At 41.3% G+C, this 16,995-nt stretch overlaps 1 protein-coding gene across 16 annotated transcripts in view; it reads left to right on the top strand.

Moving 5' to 3' along the window:
- Window positions 1-5,510: 5,510 nt before the first annotated feature.
- The window catches only part of PTPRM (protein tyrosine phosphatase receptor type M), a 482,698-nt gene continuing 471,213 nt past the window's right edge, over window positions 5,511-16,995 (top strand). For 5 of the 16 annotated variants that reach the window (XM_064507229.1, XM_064507226.1, XM_064507233.1 and 2 more), the window contains exon 1: window positions 5,512-6,022. In XM_064507229.1, the coding sequence (XP_064363299.1) occupies window positions 5,950-6,022 (73 nt within the window). In that variant the 5' untranslated portion in view covers window positions 5,512-5,949. Of the gene's footprint in view, window positions 6,023-16,995 lie in introns of all 16 variants that reach the window. The other 11 variants (XM_064507237.1, XM_064507232.1, XM_064507239.1 and 8 more) reach the window with 4 other exon arrangements.

Raw genomic sequence — 16,995 nt, 5'->3', positions numbered from 1 at the left:
TTTCAATGATACAGGTGTGTTTTCTGTTTCAATTCCCACCCATAGGTTAATGTTAAGGCCACTAGTAGAATTCCTTCAGATATTGTCAAAAATGTTGGTTTACAAGAATTAAAAAACAAGCTTCTCTTTGTTTCTATCGCCACCAAACTCCATGATGATCAAGAGCAGGCACATAAAGCAAGGTGTCCGTGGTACAAAATGGATCATTATTGTTGCCTGCACAAATCATTAGCAGTACCAATAAAAGCATGAAGTCATGTTACACATGCCAGTATCTGACAGGGAGCAGCCACAGTTGTGATTTGCGCCTCTCAGTGCCAAATGAATGATCAGGGATCACTTCCAGTGCCAGCAAGCCCCAGCAGCAATAAGCAGGAAATATGATCGGCCTCCACTGGAGGAGGAACATTTTGTAAGCAGCAACTTTTTCAGCTGGTGTAGCTTGCCCTTAGATTCCAAAGAGTTCTCTGCTGCTCCTCAGAGGCAGGCAAAGACAGGGCATGGGGTGGACGTGATCCTTTAAGGACACCACTATGTCCTTACTCTACCCATACGAAAAAAGAAGGGACTTGAATTTTTTTTGAATTAACACTAGAAGATTTATTCAGAAAGCTATACTTATCACTGAAAGAACTCTTCAGTAACACATGAAACATTCACAGCATCTACAAATACGTAAATACATAAATATTACGCAATAGAATATAATTTGAATGAGTATAATATAATCAATAAATCTTGTCACAAAGATAAGTACACTTCTTTCTTTTTGACACTTTTGACAGAAAAATCAGCAGTGAAAAGGTATAGGGCATCAGTCAAAATCTGAGTAAGAAGATAAAGCTACCTATAGGTAAGCCAACATTGGTAAAGGAGAATGTGTTGTTTTGTATTTAAGAAGAAAGAGTAAGAAACAGAAAAACCTTGGCAGTTTGGCATATTCTCTCTAGACCTATAGAGATCACATAGTTTTTCTTGAGTGGTCCTCTAGATCAAGGATTGGCTCTGGAATTTCACTGTAGCTGACAAATAGTTTTGGTAAAACACAGAATTGGAATTGTTCCCTTACTTTCTTCCAAAAAAGCACACTGTACTTCCATAAATTAGCTGGCAGTGATGTACTTACCTAAGAAAATACAGCCCTGTATAATGTCCTGTGAAGAAAGTTACTTATTTCATCATATTTAAAAAGTAGTGTCATTGAAAGACTCATGAAGTTTTGTTTATATGTTTGAGCTTTAGAAAAACAAGATGGAGTGTCCCAGTGAAAATCAGTCTTGCATGACTATTCTATAGTGTGGAAAAATAGCTTTAAGCTGTGTGAGTGATGTTATCTTCTACTGATCCAAAAGATCAGGTGACAGCCCTGTAGCCAACATTCTTGGCCACTTGATCAGCATTGTCATGGGTCAGAAAAGGCAGGATGTTTGGGCTTTCCTCCAATATTTGAATAAGATTCTTTGCCTTTCTATTTGTGCTGTAACATGAGCAAGAGAGTGTTTTCACTTCATGTCATTATAGGAAGGGTGACTTCATGCTACGGATTATGCGTGGCCTTGATATATTATGGAATTTGAGATATGTTTATTTGTTCTTGTGCCAGTAGTATAGAACAAATAGCTGTATGAATATTGATAGTGCCTTAAAGGAATGCTAACAGCTAAATAGATAAACACATTAGGTATAATTGTTAATAATATATGCATGCTAATATACTAGGAGCTTTTTCTTGCCATTGGTCAAGCACTTGTTTCTGTTTCCACATTACAAAAGGAATTTGGATCTTGGACCTCCCAAACCAGTAACATTCACATTATCAGTGTGGAAATTTCAAAAACCACCTGTCTGAAGTAACTCGGAGATCTGCAATACTAGAAATGGATCTGAAAGAGAGAGTTTAGCAGGGAGAGGGCAGCTTAGCCAGTCAAGTTTGTGTAATAAACAGTATAATTATACAGAATTTATTGTTGAGTTGGTTAATTTTCAGTTTCAGTTGTTGTTCATTTTTCAGCTATTCTCATTGTTTTAGCTATTCCCCAGAGCGTAACTGTTTCTTTGATTTATTCTAATTAACACAGAATGGTTATGTCCTTGAAGTTCAATGACTAACTCTCATGGCAAAGAAGGCCAACAATGTTGTGGGCTGCATTAGGCAGAGAGCATCGCCAGCAGGTCAGGGGAGGTGATTCTTCCCCTCTGCTAGGCATCGGTTAGGGTACACCTGGAGTGCTGGGTCCAGTGCTGGGCTTCCCAGGACTAGAGAGACAGGGACATACTGCATTGAATCCAACCAAGGGCCACACACACGATTAAAATGACTGGAGCATTTCTCATACGTGGAGTGGCTGAGAGAGCCAGGACTGTTCAGCACGTAGAAGAGAAGGCTCAGGGGGGATCTTATCAATGTGTATAAATACCTGACAGGGTTGTGTGTGTTTGTGTGTGTATGTGTAATGGAGGATGGAGCCAGACTCTTCTTGCTGCTGCCCAGTGAGAGGACGAGAGGCAGTGGGTACAAACTGAAACACATGAAATTCCACTTGAACATAAGAAAATACTTCTTAGCTGTGAGGGTGGTTGAACACTGTAACAGGTTGCCCAGAGGGGTTGTGGAGTCTCCATCCTCGGAGGCACTCAGAACCCAACTGGACATGGCCCTGAGCAACCTGTTCTAGCTGACCCTGCTTGATCTAGATGATCTCCAGAGAGGTGCCTTCCAAACCCAACTATTCTGTGATTCTGTAATTTAAAAATTCCATTTTTAAAAACAAACAAAAATCTTGCAATGACGGTTGCTTGAGTGCATTTCCTATTAATGTGCATTAAAATTTGGAAAATGAATAGTTATTGTTAACTTTCAGGTTCATTTTTCTCTTATTGCATGTGCCTTGCTACTCAGCTATTTCATTCTTTGACCCCTTCCAACAATAGTAACTAGTCCGTATTTGTGATCTTGTATGTTCCTCAAGCGGGGGGGGGCGGAAATATCCTCCCTTCAGGTACTTCTTTGAGGTGATTCTGTTCAAGAACAGATGCCAAGCCCCTGTTTGTCAGTTGAAAACAAGAGGAAACTAATTTCTTTGCAGATGTTTCCAATCCCCTTTCCAGTCTCCAGATGCAGCTTAGATCTTAATGAACTCTCATGGAGGTTTTCTTGCATTCACATCACTGGTGAACCTGTGGTTCTCTCTAGTGCTTTCTTAGTGCTCTACTATTTTTTTTTTTTTTTGAGTGAACATGAAAACAGTTCAGAAGCATTACAATCTCAAATGTCAGTGAAACACAGCTAACTTAATTCCTCATCAGCCATGTGTGACCTGTGTTTTCAGTTGTTCTTGTTGTTCTAGCTATTCCCCAGAGCTTAACTGTTTTTTTGATTTATTCTAATTAACACAAATGGTTACGTCCTTGAAGTTCAATGACTTTAGACTAACTCCCAATATAACTGTGACCAAAGACTCTTACTTCTGTAATCCATAGAACTGGGTGACTTTATGTCTCATCTTCACTAAGATATGAGTGGAGAGCTGTGGATACAAGAGTGGAATCTCTGTTTGCCTGTGAAGAAAATGGGTCAGAGTTAAGGTTATATGTCATAACATTATACTCTTTTGCACTGTGTTAGGACTGACATTAGCATAGTTTTTATGTGTGTCTGGACATTATGAACCTAGAAAGAAGTTACCATTAGCATAAGTACTGGCTTAACTGTTGTTTTCAGGATTTTTAGTAATAGATCTACTATAGCAGATAAATTTTAAAATTTTAAAAATTTAAATTTTAAAAGTTAAACTGCTTATTATCAGACCGAGTTTTCTTTTTACCAGTTTTGTAGTTACAAAGACAACACTTTTCAAGACTATCTATAGTTTCTAACTTGGAGAAAATATAACTTCAGCTTTTAGAAAGCATAAAATGTGCATAAATTATGCACCTACAAAGAAGTTGCAAAATACAAAACCCCTAGAATTACTATTGCTACAAACCACTAGGTTTTCAAAGTTCCTGGGAATTAAGGTAACCTTTTTCGGGGGGGAAGACTGGGAAATCCCAGATAAATAATTTAAAAAGAAAAAAAACCCCCAAAGCTCACAATTTAAAGAAAGTCTGACGTCAGGAAATGCAACAATTAATGCTACTCTGCCCCCTTGTGTTAGCTTTTGAGGTCGCTGCCTTACCCCCACACGTCTGAAAGTTCACGCTCTTTCGTGAAAACACAGCAGCAATATCGTGGCAACAGAATGAACGGGGGGTCGGAGGACAGGACACAGCTACGTGCCGGAGTCTGAGGACGATGTATTATATGTAAAATTAATGATTTGTGCATATTTTGTGTTATGTGCACTGTAACTTGCAGTGCAGAAGAGGGGGATGGGGGCAGTTCGGGCTTTAGTTGCGAGGCAGGGACTGAAGCAGGCTAACTGTGCACGGGTGGCACACAAACCCGAGGGCCTGCTCTGCAGGGAGACCTGGAGCGCCTAAGTTTGGGTTAGTAAGGGTCAGACCCTTATCTGCAGCATTATTTAGATTCTCGTCTTTACTGCTTCATTTGCAACCAACCCTAGGGAATAAACAGGCATTAAATTTGGCCTGACATTTGCGCTTGAAATAAAAATAAAGCTTTCATGAAAGCGATAGCCAATAAAAATATTTCCACCTTTAGCCGTCCAATTTAGAAAGAATTAGTTTAAAACCAATAAACACGTCTGGGGACTAGAGCCTCCAGGAGTCAAAGCCAGAAAGTGAAACGGATTATCAAGCAACTTATTTCATGGCTGCTGTGGAGAAAAATGCTAGAAATCATGGATTGTGAATAATGAAAGGTGAAGTGGCATTTTAAAATGGCTTTGCTTTCATCATTTAATATCTCATCGTGCAAATTCTTGACGTCATTATTTTTTAAACTCATAGGAGTTGCACTGAAACCCCTCTGGAGGGGTGAAGGGTGGGTGTAACTGAAAGCAGGCTTAGGAGCTAAAGTTTTATTAGCAGCAATATGAATTAAGAGCAGTTTATTAACTTTAACGTTATTAATTTATTTAGTGCTGCCTGTCGCCAGCCCAGAGAAACTAAACAACGCCTTATTTTCTGTTTTGGCATCGGCCCTGTGCTGGGGAGGACAGGGCTCCCCACTTGCCGCTCGCAGGGAACAGCGAGCGAGCGAGCGACCGGCCTCCGACGGGGCCTCCGACGGGGCCTCCGACGGGCTCCGCACCGGCCGCAGAGGCGAAGCGGCGGCGGAGGCCGCGCCCGGGCGCTCCCCTGGCCCCGTGGCGGCGCTCGGCGCGGCGCAGCCCGGCGGCTCGCGAAGTTGACGAGACGCGTGGGTGAGTCCCCGCCCCGCCGCCGTGCCTGCTTTTCTCCCCCGCTGCCCGGGGAACTTTCGGCACCTTCCCGCCAGGCGCGCAGCCGCCGCTCCGCCGAACGAAGCGGCCCCGCGGGGAGCGGCGGGGGGGGGCAGGGGCCGCTGCCGAGCCCCGGTGCGCGGCACCCCGCCGCCCCGCGCCGCCTCGCCCCGCGCTGCCCTCTAGCGGCGGCGGACGGCGGCGCCGGCGGCTGGGCGTGACTTTCCGCGCTCCCTCCAGCCTGCCGGGGGGGGACCGCGAGTCAGTGAGGAGCCGAGCTGAGCCGGGACCAGCGGCGGCGGCGCCGCGCGAGGAGACTCCGGGCTGAAGGGTGACCCCAGCCCCCGGGGAGGAGAGCGGCGGGGCCCTGGGGACGCGGCACGGCGGCGGGCGGGCAGCTCCGGGCGCTTGGCGCCCCGCTCGCCGTGCCCGGGGACGCGAGGAGAGCAGAGCAGAGCAGCCCGCGGGCACCGCGCGGGGGAGCCGACCCCCTCCCCGCCTGCCCCACCGACTGGAGGGGGCGAGAGGGGCGCCTCCTACTTTGGCAAACACTTTGGCACTTTGCTGGCTGCGGAGCAGGAAGGGGGGGGAGTTGGTTGGAAATATGGGGAAAGTTGGAACTTGCCTGGTTACTTTGGCCGGACTTTTGCTGGCGGCGGGAGCGCAGACGTTCACAGGTAAGGAGCCTCCCGGGCCGCGCCGCGGGCGGCCGTTGGCGAGCGAACGGTCGCGGGGGGGGAGGGGGCTGCGGTGCTGATGGGCGTTCGGTCGGGGTGCGCCCACCGCTCCGGGCTGGGAGGGGGGAGCACAGCTCGGATGTGCTGCGTACGCGGGGGAAGAGCGAGGGGGCAAAGGGGGGCGAGGCGGGGCCGGGCCGGGCCGCTGAGGGGAAGGGCGCGGGGCGGCGGCGGCGGCGGGACGGGGGTCGCCCGCCCTCCCTCTCCGCCGCAGCCGACTTCCCCGAAGTTTCCTGCCGCCCCGGCCGCCCCACGGCGGAGAAACTTTTGCGGGGCCCGCGGCGCTGCTGGCCGCCGGCGCCGCCTCCTGCGCGGCCGCTCAGCCCCGAAAGTGGCGTCGCCTCGAGGTGCGGCGCGGAAAGGGCGGCGCGGCCGGCGGCGCAGTGCCGGTGCCCGGAGCGCGGAACCGCTGCCCGCGCCGGCCCCTGTGTCCCGGCGGTGCCCGGCCTCGCGGCCGGCGGGGAGCAGGGCGAAGTGCTCGGTGAACGCCACTTCTATCTATCTGTCTATCTATTTTTTCCTCCTCTCACTGAAATCTCAGACTCGTTACCTTAGTCTTGAATCCTCGGACTTGCTCCGCTGCCCACGTAGTTTCCAAATACGCCTCGAAGAAACCCGTAATTTCGGGCAGAAATCTGGTTGTGAAATAGTTTTTCTGCGCTCGGCTGGAAGGAGTAACTTCAGATTTTTCTTTGCTTGTTTGTTTGTGACGTGAAGTTAGTGCAACTGAAAAGCGCATTAAAGAAATTGAAGACATCTGGTCTTCAGTTCATGCTAAACGTGCTTTGATCTGGTGGGAAGCAGTACTTCTGACTTCTCTTGTTGCTCCGGCTGTCGAATAGTTTGTATTTTTGTGTATTACATGTTGCTTCTATGCAGCACTGTGTCACAACCAAGTTTTGTGTGTAGGAATTGATAGCCTGTTTTTAAACTTTTTAAATTATTTTTAAAATATTTTATTATCCTGTTAGGTTGCAGCAACCCTTTGTGTATTCAGCTGCATTTTCCTTAATTTCTCTTAGGTATTTCTGCTGCAGATAAGACAGAGGGTTCCTGAGCAGAAGAATGTTCTTGTACTAAGAGGACAGTTAACAGTGATGACATCTCTTCCAAATGCTCATGTTAGGGTGAAGCTATCCCCTGTTGTGAATTATGGAACCAAACTCATGTGTATTAGTCCTATAACTCATGAATATTTTAAGTGTAGTGTCCAGACTTCAGCAAGAGCTCTTGCCTTATTAAGATAAATCCATAACTCATTGCTGACCTGTGTGAACTGTCTTACTTCTTGTTTAAACTTAAGCTAGGGCAACTCTTCTTCTCTTGGATATTTAAATGACTTGTGCATGTGATATGTTAATACTACGCTAGGGTAAGCATTTAAGTGCTGTTCATGTTGCTGAAGAAGAGTCCCACATTAATGTTAGGTTTGTAGCTGTTGTATACAGTGCCATTGCCACACGCTGTGGAAAGAACTGTGATTTAAAACACAAACAATTCAGAAATATCCTTAAGTGATTTAATATCCTGTGCATACAGTTATTCAAAATATGTAATTCCAATGCTTCTGAAGTGCTGAATAGGAGATGCTGCAATTTACAGACTTCAGTGAAATTGCAGAGGATGTCACTGAATGCAGATTTTGGCCTATTCTCTCCCCGTGTGCATATGTGCATGTGTAGTAAATATTAAGTATAAAGATTAATTGTAAAGGTGAATGTACAGATTTTTTGGTATTGATTCCTGGCACTCACTTGGAACAAAATTGATGAATTTTCCATTTTTATAGTTTACCATTTGAAGCATGTGCCTGGGAGTCATTTTTGCTCAGGGGAGAAATTTGCTATTGCTTTTGTTAAAAGCTTGATGCATCAGTGTCAGAGAAATTAAATTACGGAAAAGTCTGTCCTTGAGTTGTGCAGTTATCTTTTGCAATAGCTGTCCCTTGTTGCAGATGGGGGTTATATGATTGAACCTATAAAAAAGTAAACAAAAAACCCAACTCCATGAATGTTCTAAGGAAAGAAATAGCAGTGGGTTAGTTAAGTAATTTTCGACATTTCTATCTCCATTTTTATTTTTACCCTTTTCTAAAATTACTGTTTTATTTTTATAGACTTTGGCTCTAATGTTACCTTCAGCTGTTGTGTTATTTGAGTTTCTTATTCAGAAGATGAGCATACTGAAAAATCAGATCTTGGCTTTTTAAAGTCTGGAAGCTTTCAAGTAATCTTTTGAAAGCAGCTTAACAGTTAATAACAATGAGATTTTTTATGAATCCTTAACTAAAGATTTTAAAATCATCAAGAAGCAAATAGTTTCAAGAATTTGAAATCAAGTGACGGCAGTGAAAGCACTGTACTAAATGGACAATGCTGCTTATTTAAAAAGTCTTAGAAAGGAGCTGTGGTGTTTCTGCAAGAGTGGAGAAATACGAGTTTCTTCCTGAGAAACTCTAGCATATCTAATTTTGTTGTTTGTGTTTATGATTGTAGTATAAATGTTATTATGTGGGCCTATGTGACAGCTGAATGTTAACATTACAAAAGTTCTTGAAACATGTGACATTACTGTCGCATGAAATGCCACCTGACTGTGCGGTGTTCCTTCCTCCGTCACCTTGGTAGATTATTCAGGCTAGGGAAAGCAATCCATTCCTATAAGGGATTTAGGTCAAACAGAGATGAGAAAAGTTAGAAGAGACATTGTAAGCCTAAATACAACGTTTTGTATAAAATGAAGGGTCTGGATGTGATGAGTTCTGTCAAATACCAAAATGGGTAACTGCAATTGAAGGCAAGGGAATGTGTAATAGAATTCAAAAACGGCATTTTTATAAAGGCCTCATGTTTCTGATAGATTTAAATTTGCACACAGCCATCTGAAATTGGTGCTTTTTGCTTACAACCTGGGCCCGACCTGGGGAGGCCTATTATTAAGCTGTTTTATTCTCATTTGCTATAGAAGGTGACTAGAAGGTTGTATGTGAGCACATTCTTTCTATGATCCTGGTTTGATTTTAGGTTTTTCTCCAAGTAGGGATGAGCCCAATTGAGTGGTGGCCTACAAGTGCTTGTAGAAGGCCATTTGTAACTAATTTAGTAGCGGGGCTAATGGCAATTGTGAGGAGAAAAACAGGAGGGAAAATGCTGTACAAAATTTTCAAATCACTTTTCTTAGTGACTAGTAAAGTTTTTGTAGAATAGTAGTCTTCAAACTATTTCATGGATAAAAATATATAAATACAAAATATAAAAATATTTCATTCTGAATAGATACAAGGCTGTGCCTTGTATTCATATTTTCATTCTTGGGAAGTAGGCACTCTGAAAACAGGAATCACCTTTTCCAAAAACAGTTGGTTAGATGTAAGGAAGAAGTTTGACTTGCTGAGGTTGAAACTTGCTGTGATGATGCTGATCATTTGGTTTGGTCGCTGCAAAGAGAGAAAGTGAAAAGAAAGAAGATAAGTAAATCTTTATAGGTCCTATCCCAGCTGAAACAAAGCTTCTGGCAAACAGAGAAATATATACAAGATAAAAAGTTTCTGTTATCATTAACTATTTTTAAAAATAAGTTTTTTCAGATTTGCCAGGGTCCTGTGTTTGGAAATTTTTGATGGTGTAACTATTCTGATCACTTTACCAGCAAAGAGCGTGAAGTGTGGGTATATCTCATTTTGACAAATTCAGCTTTTGCCTGAATTGCTTATTCCACCTGCTTTCCTCGCTGTCCAGCCATCCGTCTAGTGCTACTTCCTGCGCATTCTGAGGGAAGTAACATATGCTAGTGAAAATGCAGCTTTATTTTAGTGGCTGACATGGTTGTCAGCTCATCAACACAACTATTCCAACTAAAGTTCATAATGTGGACTGGAATGAGGTCTGGGAGAAGATTCTCAAACCAAACTCCATACTGGCAAAGATTTTTGCTGCTGCTGCTACAGCTATCATTTACATCCGTGAATGACTTGATTTGTGTTTTACACCTAGAAGTAGTCGACCTTGAAACAGTCCAGCAAGTTACTTAGTGTGTTGAATCAGCTTCTAAATATGTATAGGGTTTTTTTTTTTTTAAAGGACTTCTGACAGTCAGAAGCAGATGAAATAAACTAAAATTCGAGTTTGCCTGTAAACTGGGAAACTTCAGAGCATGCTGAAGTTTATATGCCTCATATAAGTGTGAGCTTGGGCTTCTGCTGATGTTCTTTGGAAGTGTTGCAATTTGTCAAAAAAGAGAATGTTCGTATTTTTCAGATATAGCCATTCTGATCTTGTTCTGATGTCACGAGTTAGTAGTGAAACCACATCAGAAATTAAAGTAAACTCTGCAGAATATTACAAGGATGTAATGACGTTGGAAAATTCCTGTAATGTTTCTTTGGTCTCACAGTTTAGTGGACTTCAAAATCTGTGGGAAAAACAAAGTACAGTGTCCCGAAACAACATAGCATCACACTTTTTTGATAAATAATATATTTAATGCTCATGGAAGTTGCTAGATTGGCAGCTAGAAAGTCCAGATCCTCAGACAAATCACAAAACGTGTCAGGATAGAGTGAGTAAGCTTCTGAACTCCATCTCACTAATGTCCTTCGAGTCCGACCTGGAGAGATGTGGAGATAGTTTATTTTTCACGCCCACTCACTCATTCATACAGTGAGATGATCAGCAGATACGTTGAGCAGTCTACTTACTAGTGGCCAGTTTAGTCTTACACACTACTGCTAAGGTACCTGGTGCAGTTCACTTCAGTTAGAATTGCCTCTTGGAAGATGGTAGGGATGGACTTGATTGAACAAAGTCCACTATGTTCTGAGGTTGGGACCCTATTTAGCATGTTGGAATCTTCTGCTAAAGGAAATGGCATTTGAGAGGAATAGGTTGTGACTAAAGCTCATCAGTACCCTTGTCAAAAAAACTCCTTTGAGGTAGCTTTGTGACTAGGTTGTAAAAGTGCTTCCGCTGAAAATGACGTGCGCTTGTGAACATCTCAGCTAACACTTGTGACATTGTAAAGAAACAGTTCTGAAAGTGTTCATGAGAGTAAATTATTGCTTGTTAATATGTGAATGTACCTGGATTTTCTTAGATCTCATTTTTTTAAAAAACAAAAAGATTGAAAAGATCCTATTTATTTCATGTGACTTTTTCACTGATAATTTCCAGACCTGTATTTCTAATTTAATAAAATGAATAATGCTATCAACATATTAAAAAGGAATTTTTTAAAAAAAGGACAATTCGGAGCATGTGGTGCTATATTAAAAAAAAGTTTAATAATGAATTCTGCTGTGTCACTTTTCTCATCCCAGTATTTTCACATACTACTTTCTCATTTCATAATGCAAGGAGGTTCTTGCATTATGTGTCTTCAGTTTTGCCTGCTGTGATCTACTGCTGATCACTAGGTGTAGCTGCATCTCTAAATCCACTTTTCTAAGCACAGAAAGATGAAGGGCTGTAAACTAGTCTCTACTGAATGTAGGTATATTTGGAATTTGGGAGGCGTGAAAATACTTGATGAATTTTTGTGACCTAAAGAATTTCAATTCATTGGTGGCTTGTTTGCACCAGGTTGATATAATACAAATTAACTTTTGATTATGTGTAAAAAGGCTCATTTCTATATCAGTGTTGGTACTCAACAGAAGGAAGAATGAATGTTCTAATATAAACAAAATACAGAAAAATGCTTCAAATTACAGAGGAATTGTTAGCACTTTCCTAGTGGTTTAAATGCAAGAGCTATTGCTACAGAGATCTGAGAAGGTGCTCTACTGGTCTACTGGTCTTAACCATTTTGAGTGATCCCTAAATCTGTCTTAAATTAAGACAGTATGTCTTAATTAAGTGCTGTATGAGAGTAGTTGTTTAATACATTGTGAGAAGACTTCTGCTCCATTCAGAATACTTCTTTTCAGAAATGGTGGTGTTGGCAGTGGAATTCTGTACTTCTGCAGGAATACTGAGTGTCGGGTTAGTTTTTAAGCCATGCGACTTCCATTAATGTTATTAGAAATTGCAGTGGTAAGTCCCTGCCCATGCTTTAAAAATGAAGATGACATTTTTTCCATATGTGACTAACACATTTTTATGCCCAGATTTTGAGGGTGAGACACAGAAGTGTCTGAGCCATTTCACTCCACAGTGACCCTTTGCCAGTTAAAGACCAATGGGAGGAAACAAAACAGTGTCCAGATTTGCCCAGACAAAAAATTAGTAGCATGAGAAGGAAGAAGTTGTGAAGCCAGGGGCAGGGTCTTTGGGCAGGGTCTCTGTGGACAGAAGTGGGAAGGAAGGGCAGGCCTAACTTTCTGTAAGAGTGTAAAAGACTTGCTGGAAAAGAAGATGTTCTGTACAAACCCTGAAGTCTTAAAGCCAGTTAAATTGCACCTGGAAAACAAAAGGATTCATATTTATTCACATTTTACTTTTCTTATATTAACTCTGAAACACTTTTCTTTATATTAAAGGCTTCAATATATCTTCTGGCAGCTTTATATGGCAATAGTTCATTATCTTTACAATTACAATTAAGTGTAATGATGTTAATGAAGCTGTAACTTTTTTCTGTGGAAAGGTGTAAAACCAACATTTTCTTTATGCGTCTTATTTTCTAGAGATGTAAACGCTGTCCTAATTTACAGAGCAGCAAGTTTTGGTTACAGTAGGATTTTCTGAGGGGGAGGTTGGATGGTAGTGTCGTTCCAATCCCTCATCCTCCTCCCCTGTCAGTGCTAAGCCATTCTTATAAATATCTTTTACAGCACTGTTTTGTTAATCCGAGAAGTGTGTTTTTGCTTTGGAACAATTAACAGCTAATTACCTTCTTCATCTCTTCATCTTCTAGTAGGATGAAATAAAGACAATATTCCATGCCTGTAATACAGCAGTATTTATTTGAGGCTTATGGCATATTTATTTTAGGGAACTTTTCAGAAAGATAGTGTTTTATTAGCTTGAACTTTATTGCCTCTTTCAACCTTAATTCTAAATTTATATGTTATTTAGACTATTTTGAAATTAAAACACTGAGTAGAATAATTTTGCGTTTGGCTGTTTATTGGAATTCTGTAATGCATAAAGGTAGATATCTTAGATGAAAGAGTTGTTTGTAGCTGTGCTGATGAGGAACTGACTTAAGCCTAAAAGAAGGACGTTGCAGGAGTTCGAATTAGAAATTCTGGGCGCTTTCAGGTGGATGGATACTGCACTTGCTGTGCCTTAAGGTTTTCATAATGGAGTTGTTTTTACTGGTAAACCAGTAGAGCAGCTTTTTACTGCTGTGCTCCTGGTAAATATAGGCTAGACTGAGGAAATTATTTCCATCTGCAGCATGGACACTTCCATGTCTGTGTATATGCTTGTAATCTATGCACTGGTTTATGTGTCTGTGTCTTAAAAGGTTGTTGAAATACTCTCCTTAAAGCATGAGTGTGCATTTTTCATGATATAGTCACTGCAGAGGCTCTCCTCCCACCTTGAAGTTAACAAATTCTTTATCTCAGGAGCTGATGTTTAGTAATCCTACCATGGCTGATACAGTAACTTATGACCGCAAAACTGGTCATCTGCCAACATCGTATAGTTGCACACATCTTCAAGTTTTGTTTACAAAGTCTGCATAGTTTCTGAGGGTATCTAGAGAAAACAAACCTCTAGTTTTGAAAAAAGACAGAATGTTACGCAGTCATATCTCACAGAGAAGCTGATAATCTCCTAAAGAGACACACATTGTCCTCTATCTGCATAGAAACTCCCCTTTCTCTTGCTTCTGCTATTTTCAAGTTCATGGTTGTTTTCCAGTTTGACATACAGTTCAGCTCACTGCGGGAAACAAACATGGAAGTGAATTTCTATCTCAAAAAACTATGGTGGGCTCCAGATCAGACCTCACTGTCCTCTCTGTATCTGTTTGATATACTTGTTCTCTCTTCCTAGCTGTGAATTGGTATGTTTGTTTCATTTGAAAATACAAATTTTCTTGTTATCTACTCCCTCTTCCATCCTTGTAGTGCTAGTAAATAAAGTTATTGTTAGAAGTCCAATTTTTTTACTGGCAGCTCAACAGTCTGCTTAGAGTGTGGTTGTGGACTTGCTGAAAACTAGTTTGAGAAAGGGAATGTATTTGTTTCAAGCTTTGACACTGTGTGCTTGTCTGTATAAGAATATGTATAATTTATTATTACTGTGGTGGTGTTTCTATCAAATTAAACAGTATAATTCCAGATCAAAAATGTTCTTATGTTTATAATTCTTGGAAGTCAGTAATATTGTGAGAAAGTACACAATTGCTGTTTTAAGACATGTTGTATTATCTTAACCAGGAAACGGCTTTCTCGCTTAGTAAAACTTATTGAGATAACAGATTTTTCTTGTTCCACGTTGGGATGACATAGCATAACATGATATCATTGGAATGCAGCATGAAAAAGAGAGATGTATTTAATTCCTTTTGTAATAGCCAGTTGCTTAGTGATCAGAACTCCTACCTAGGTGTGGGAGACCTGGATTGAGTTCCTGACTGTAAAATGGGTGAGAATCTTCCTAGGCAGGCTCTTCAACTTTTTTTTGTGGGTTTATGTCTAGTTTTGGTCAGTACTAGTTTTAATGGTTGAGAAATCATTTGCTAAATTTCCATTTAAAAAAAAAGGGGGGGGGGTCACATTTAAGAGTCCCGCAATGTATTTAGAGGAACTTTACAACAGGCGTTAGTCACCACTCATAACTTGAAACTTCCCTAGGAACTTACCATGCTGTGCTTAAGTAATCTCACGTCTTTAGGAGATAGAGACTTTTGCAGGAACCACAGTACTCAGTGGGGTAGTTTTTACATTAATGACTGCGAATTGCTATAGCTTAATGTTACCTTTTCTTAATTCCATGGGTAGATGGTTATTTTACAGCCCTTTAATTTAAGTGGTTTTCGTAACACATCACTTCAGCTGTTTTCTTTCTGACTTCTGCAGAGACTGCTATTGCTGAAGTAATTTCTCAGTTATGCAAAGATAAATTGTTGTCCAAGTAATAGCTGTAAGGCATCATGCAGTTGATGCTGTCTTTACTGTATCTGAGAGACGTCATCTTGATTCAGGTCTGGCTCGGGAGAAAACCTCTGCAAGCACCTTTCTAAATAGGAAAGCAACCTTTTGGGGTTAGCTCTGTGAGTGTCTTTCAGGAAACGAACAAAACCAAAGCACAATTAAAGATAGTATTTATGTAAAAATGTTAGATGTTGGAAATGCAAGCCTGTGTATTCCCTACATTACTGTGTTCTGTTTATAGTGACAGAAAAGTACATGGATTGAAGACCACATACAGAGTTCATGAGGTGTGTTTTATTTATTTTTACTTGAAGCATTGTTGTTAGAATTGCCTACATAAATCTAGGCTAGTAAGGGATTTATGTGAATTAGCTTAACATTTTCATTTGGGGATTTTGAAAATAGTGGATTTTGAGTGTTTGATTTACTTGAGTGTGTTTGAGAAGAGCATGCACCCTTTAAAACAAATATACACTGAAATTTTGTAGGGCCCAGAAGCCCAAGACACGTTGAAATACACTCTTGGCAAATAAAATAGCGGCTTCCCTTCCAGCCATGTAGCAACAGCAAAAGTGGGTTGGGCTTTTAGATGAGGCTTACAGCAACTTCAGAGCCAGGGCTTTACAGGTACAAATGCTTAAACAGAAGTCAGTTTGTGCATTAGAATCTGTTACTACTTTGCATCCTGAATATTGGGGAATAAAGTGTTACCCACATTAAAAACCTACAGCTGCAAAAAAGATGTGAGACTTTAAAATACTCTTCAATTTGTAGCCTAATATCTAGCGTAAGCTTATCCGTGCAGGGAAATGACATGGAAGTAACCCATTAAGAAGAATACTCGGAACTACTTCTGTTGTATTTTCAACTGTAAGCAAACATACTACTGTACTTGCAGATTGATTTGCTGGCAGATCCGTTGTTGAGTGTGTACTTCAGCCCTACTCGTGACAGTAAACCTGCACCTTCTTACATAGTAGACTTGAAATCTTGAAAGGCTAATGGTAATTTTCTAAGTTGAGAGTAGGTCTGAAGCCTTAATTAGTTGCAAATGTGTGGATGAGAAGTTCAGACAAAGACTGCCTGGGCTAGGTCTAAATACACACCAGTAACATTTTATGGAAAATTTAGGTTACATAAACTGTTGTGTATGCATTGTCTGCTGCTTTGAAATTCCTACTCTGATTTTGTATAGAGGAGCAGATCCAATCTTTAGAAGACTAAAGTCTTATTTTGGAAAATACCTGTTATGACTCAGTAATGAATGAAGATTGAAAGCAGCTGCATGCTCATGGTTGGGTGGATTGCAGGAGTTTTGCAAACCACATTTGGGAGGCGCTCGCCTACTGAGAGTGAAATCTTGCACGTTTCCAGAACTGGCTCTGTTAGAGGCTTCGCAAAAACTGCGGACTGCCATGCTAGATTTGCAGCAGTAAAAAAAATAATTCTGGCCTATATGCCAGAATTAGAAAATGTAGATATTTCCAGACCTTTGGGAAAAGAACTGCAGAAAATTCAGATCTGTATGCCTGAAACTGCCATTGAACAAATACGTGACATTCATCAGCAGCCCCATTCACATGATTTCAGTGCTTTGACTCTACACAGTGGTCTGGCAATAAAAGAAAGAATTGGCCAATTATAGTAATCTGCTAGAGCTGTGTACTCTGGAATTTTGTGCAGAGGAAAAGGGAGGGTTCTTACCTGCTCTCAGTTCCTTCTGAAATTGCACTTTAATACCATCTATTCCACAGCAAATAACATACATATTTAACAAAGCTGTTAACCACCAGGCCACCTTTAAGAACATATTGCTTCGCTGCCAACTTCTGTGCTTCCTCCACCTCCTTCCCTGTTGCACTGTTCG

This window comes from Dromaius novaehollandiae, chromosome 2, assembly GCF_036370855.1.
Source record: "Dromaius novaehollandiae isolate bDroNov1 chromosome 2, bDroNov1.hap1, whole genome shotgun sequence".
In the NCBI taxonomy this organism is placed as follows: domain Eukaryota; kingdom Metazoa; phylum Chordata; class Aves; order Casuariiformes; family Dromaiidae; genus Dromaius; species Dromaius novaehollandiae.
Note: the sequence above shows the minus strand (reverse complement) of the source record. Positions and strands in the feature narration are given on the sequence as shown.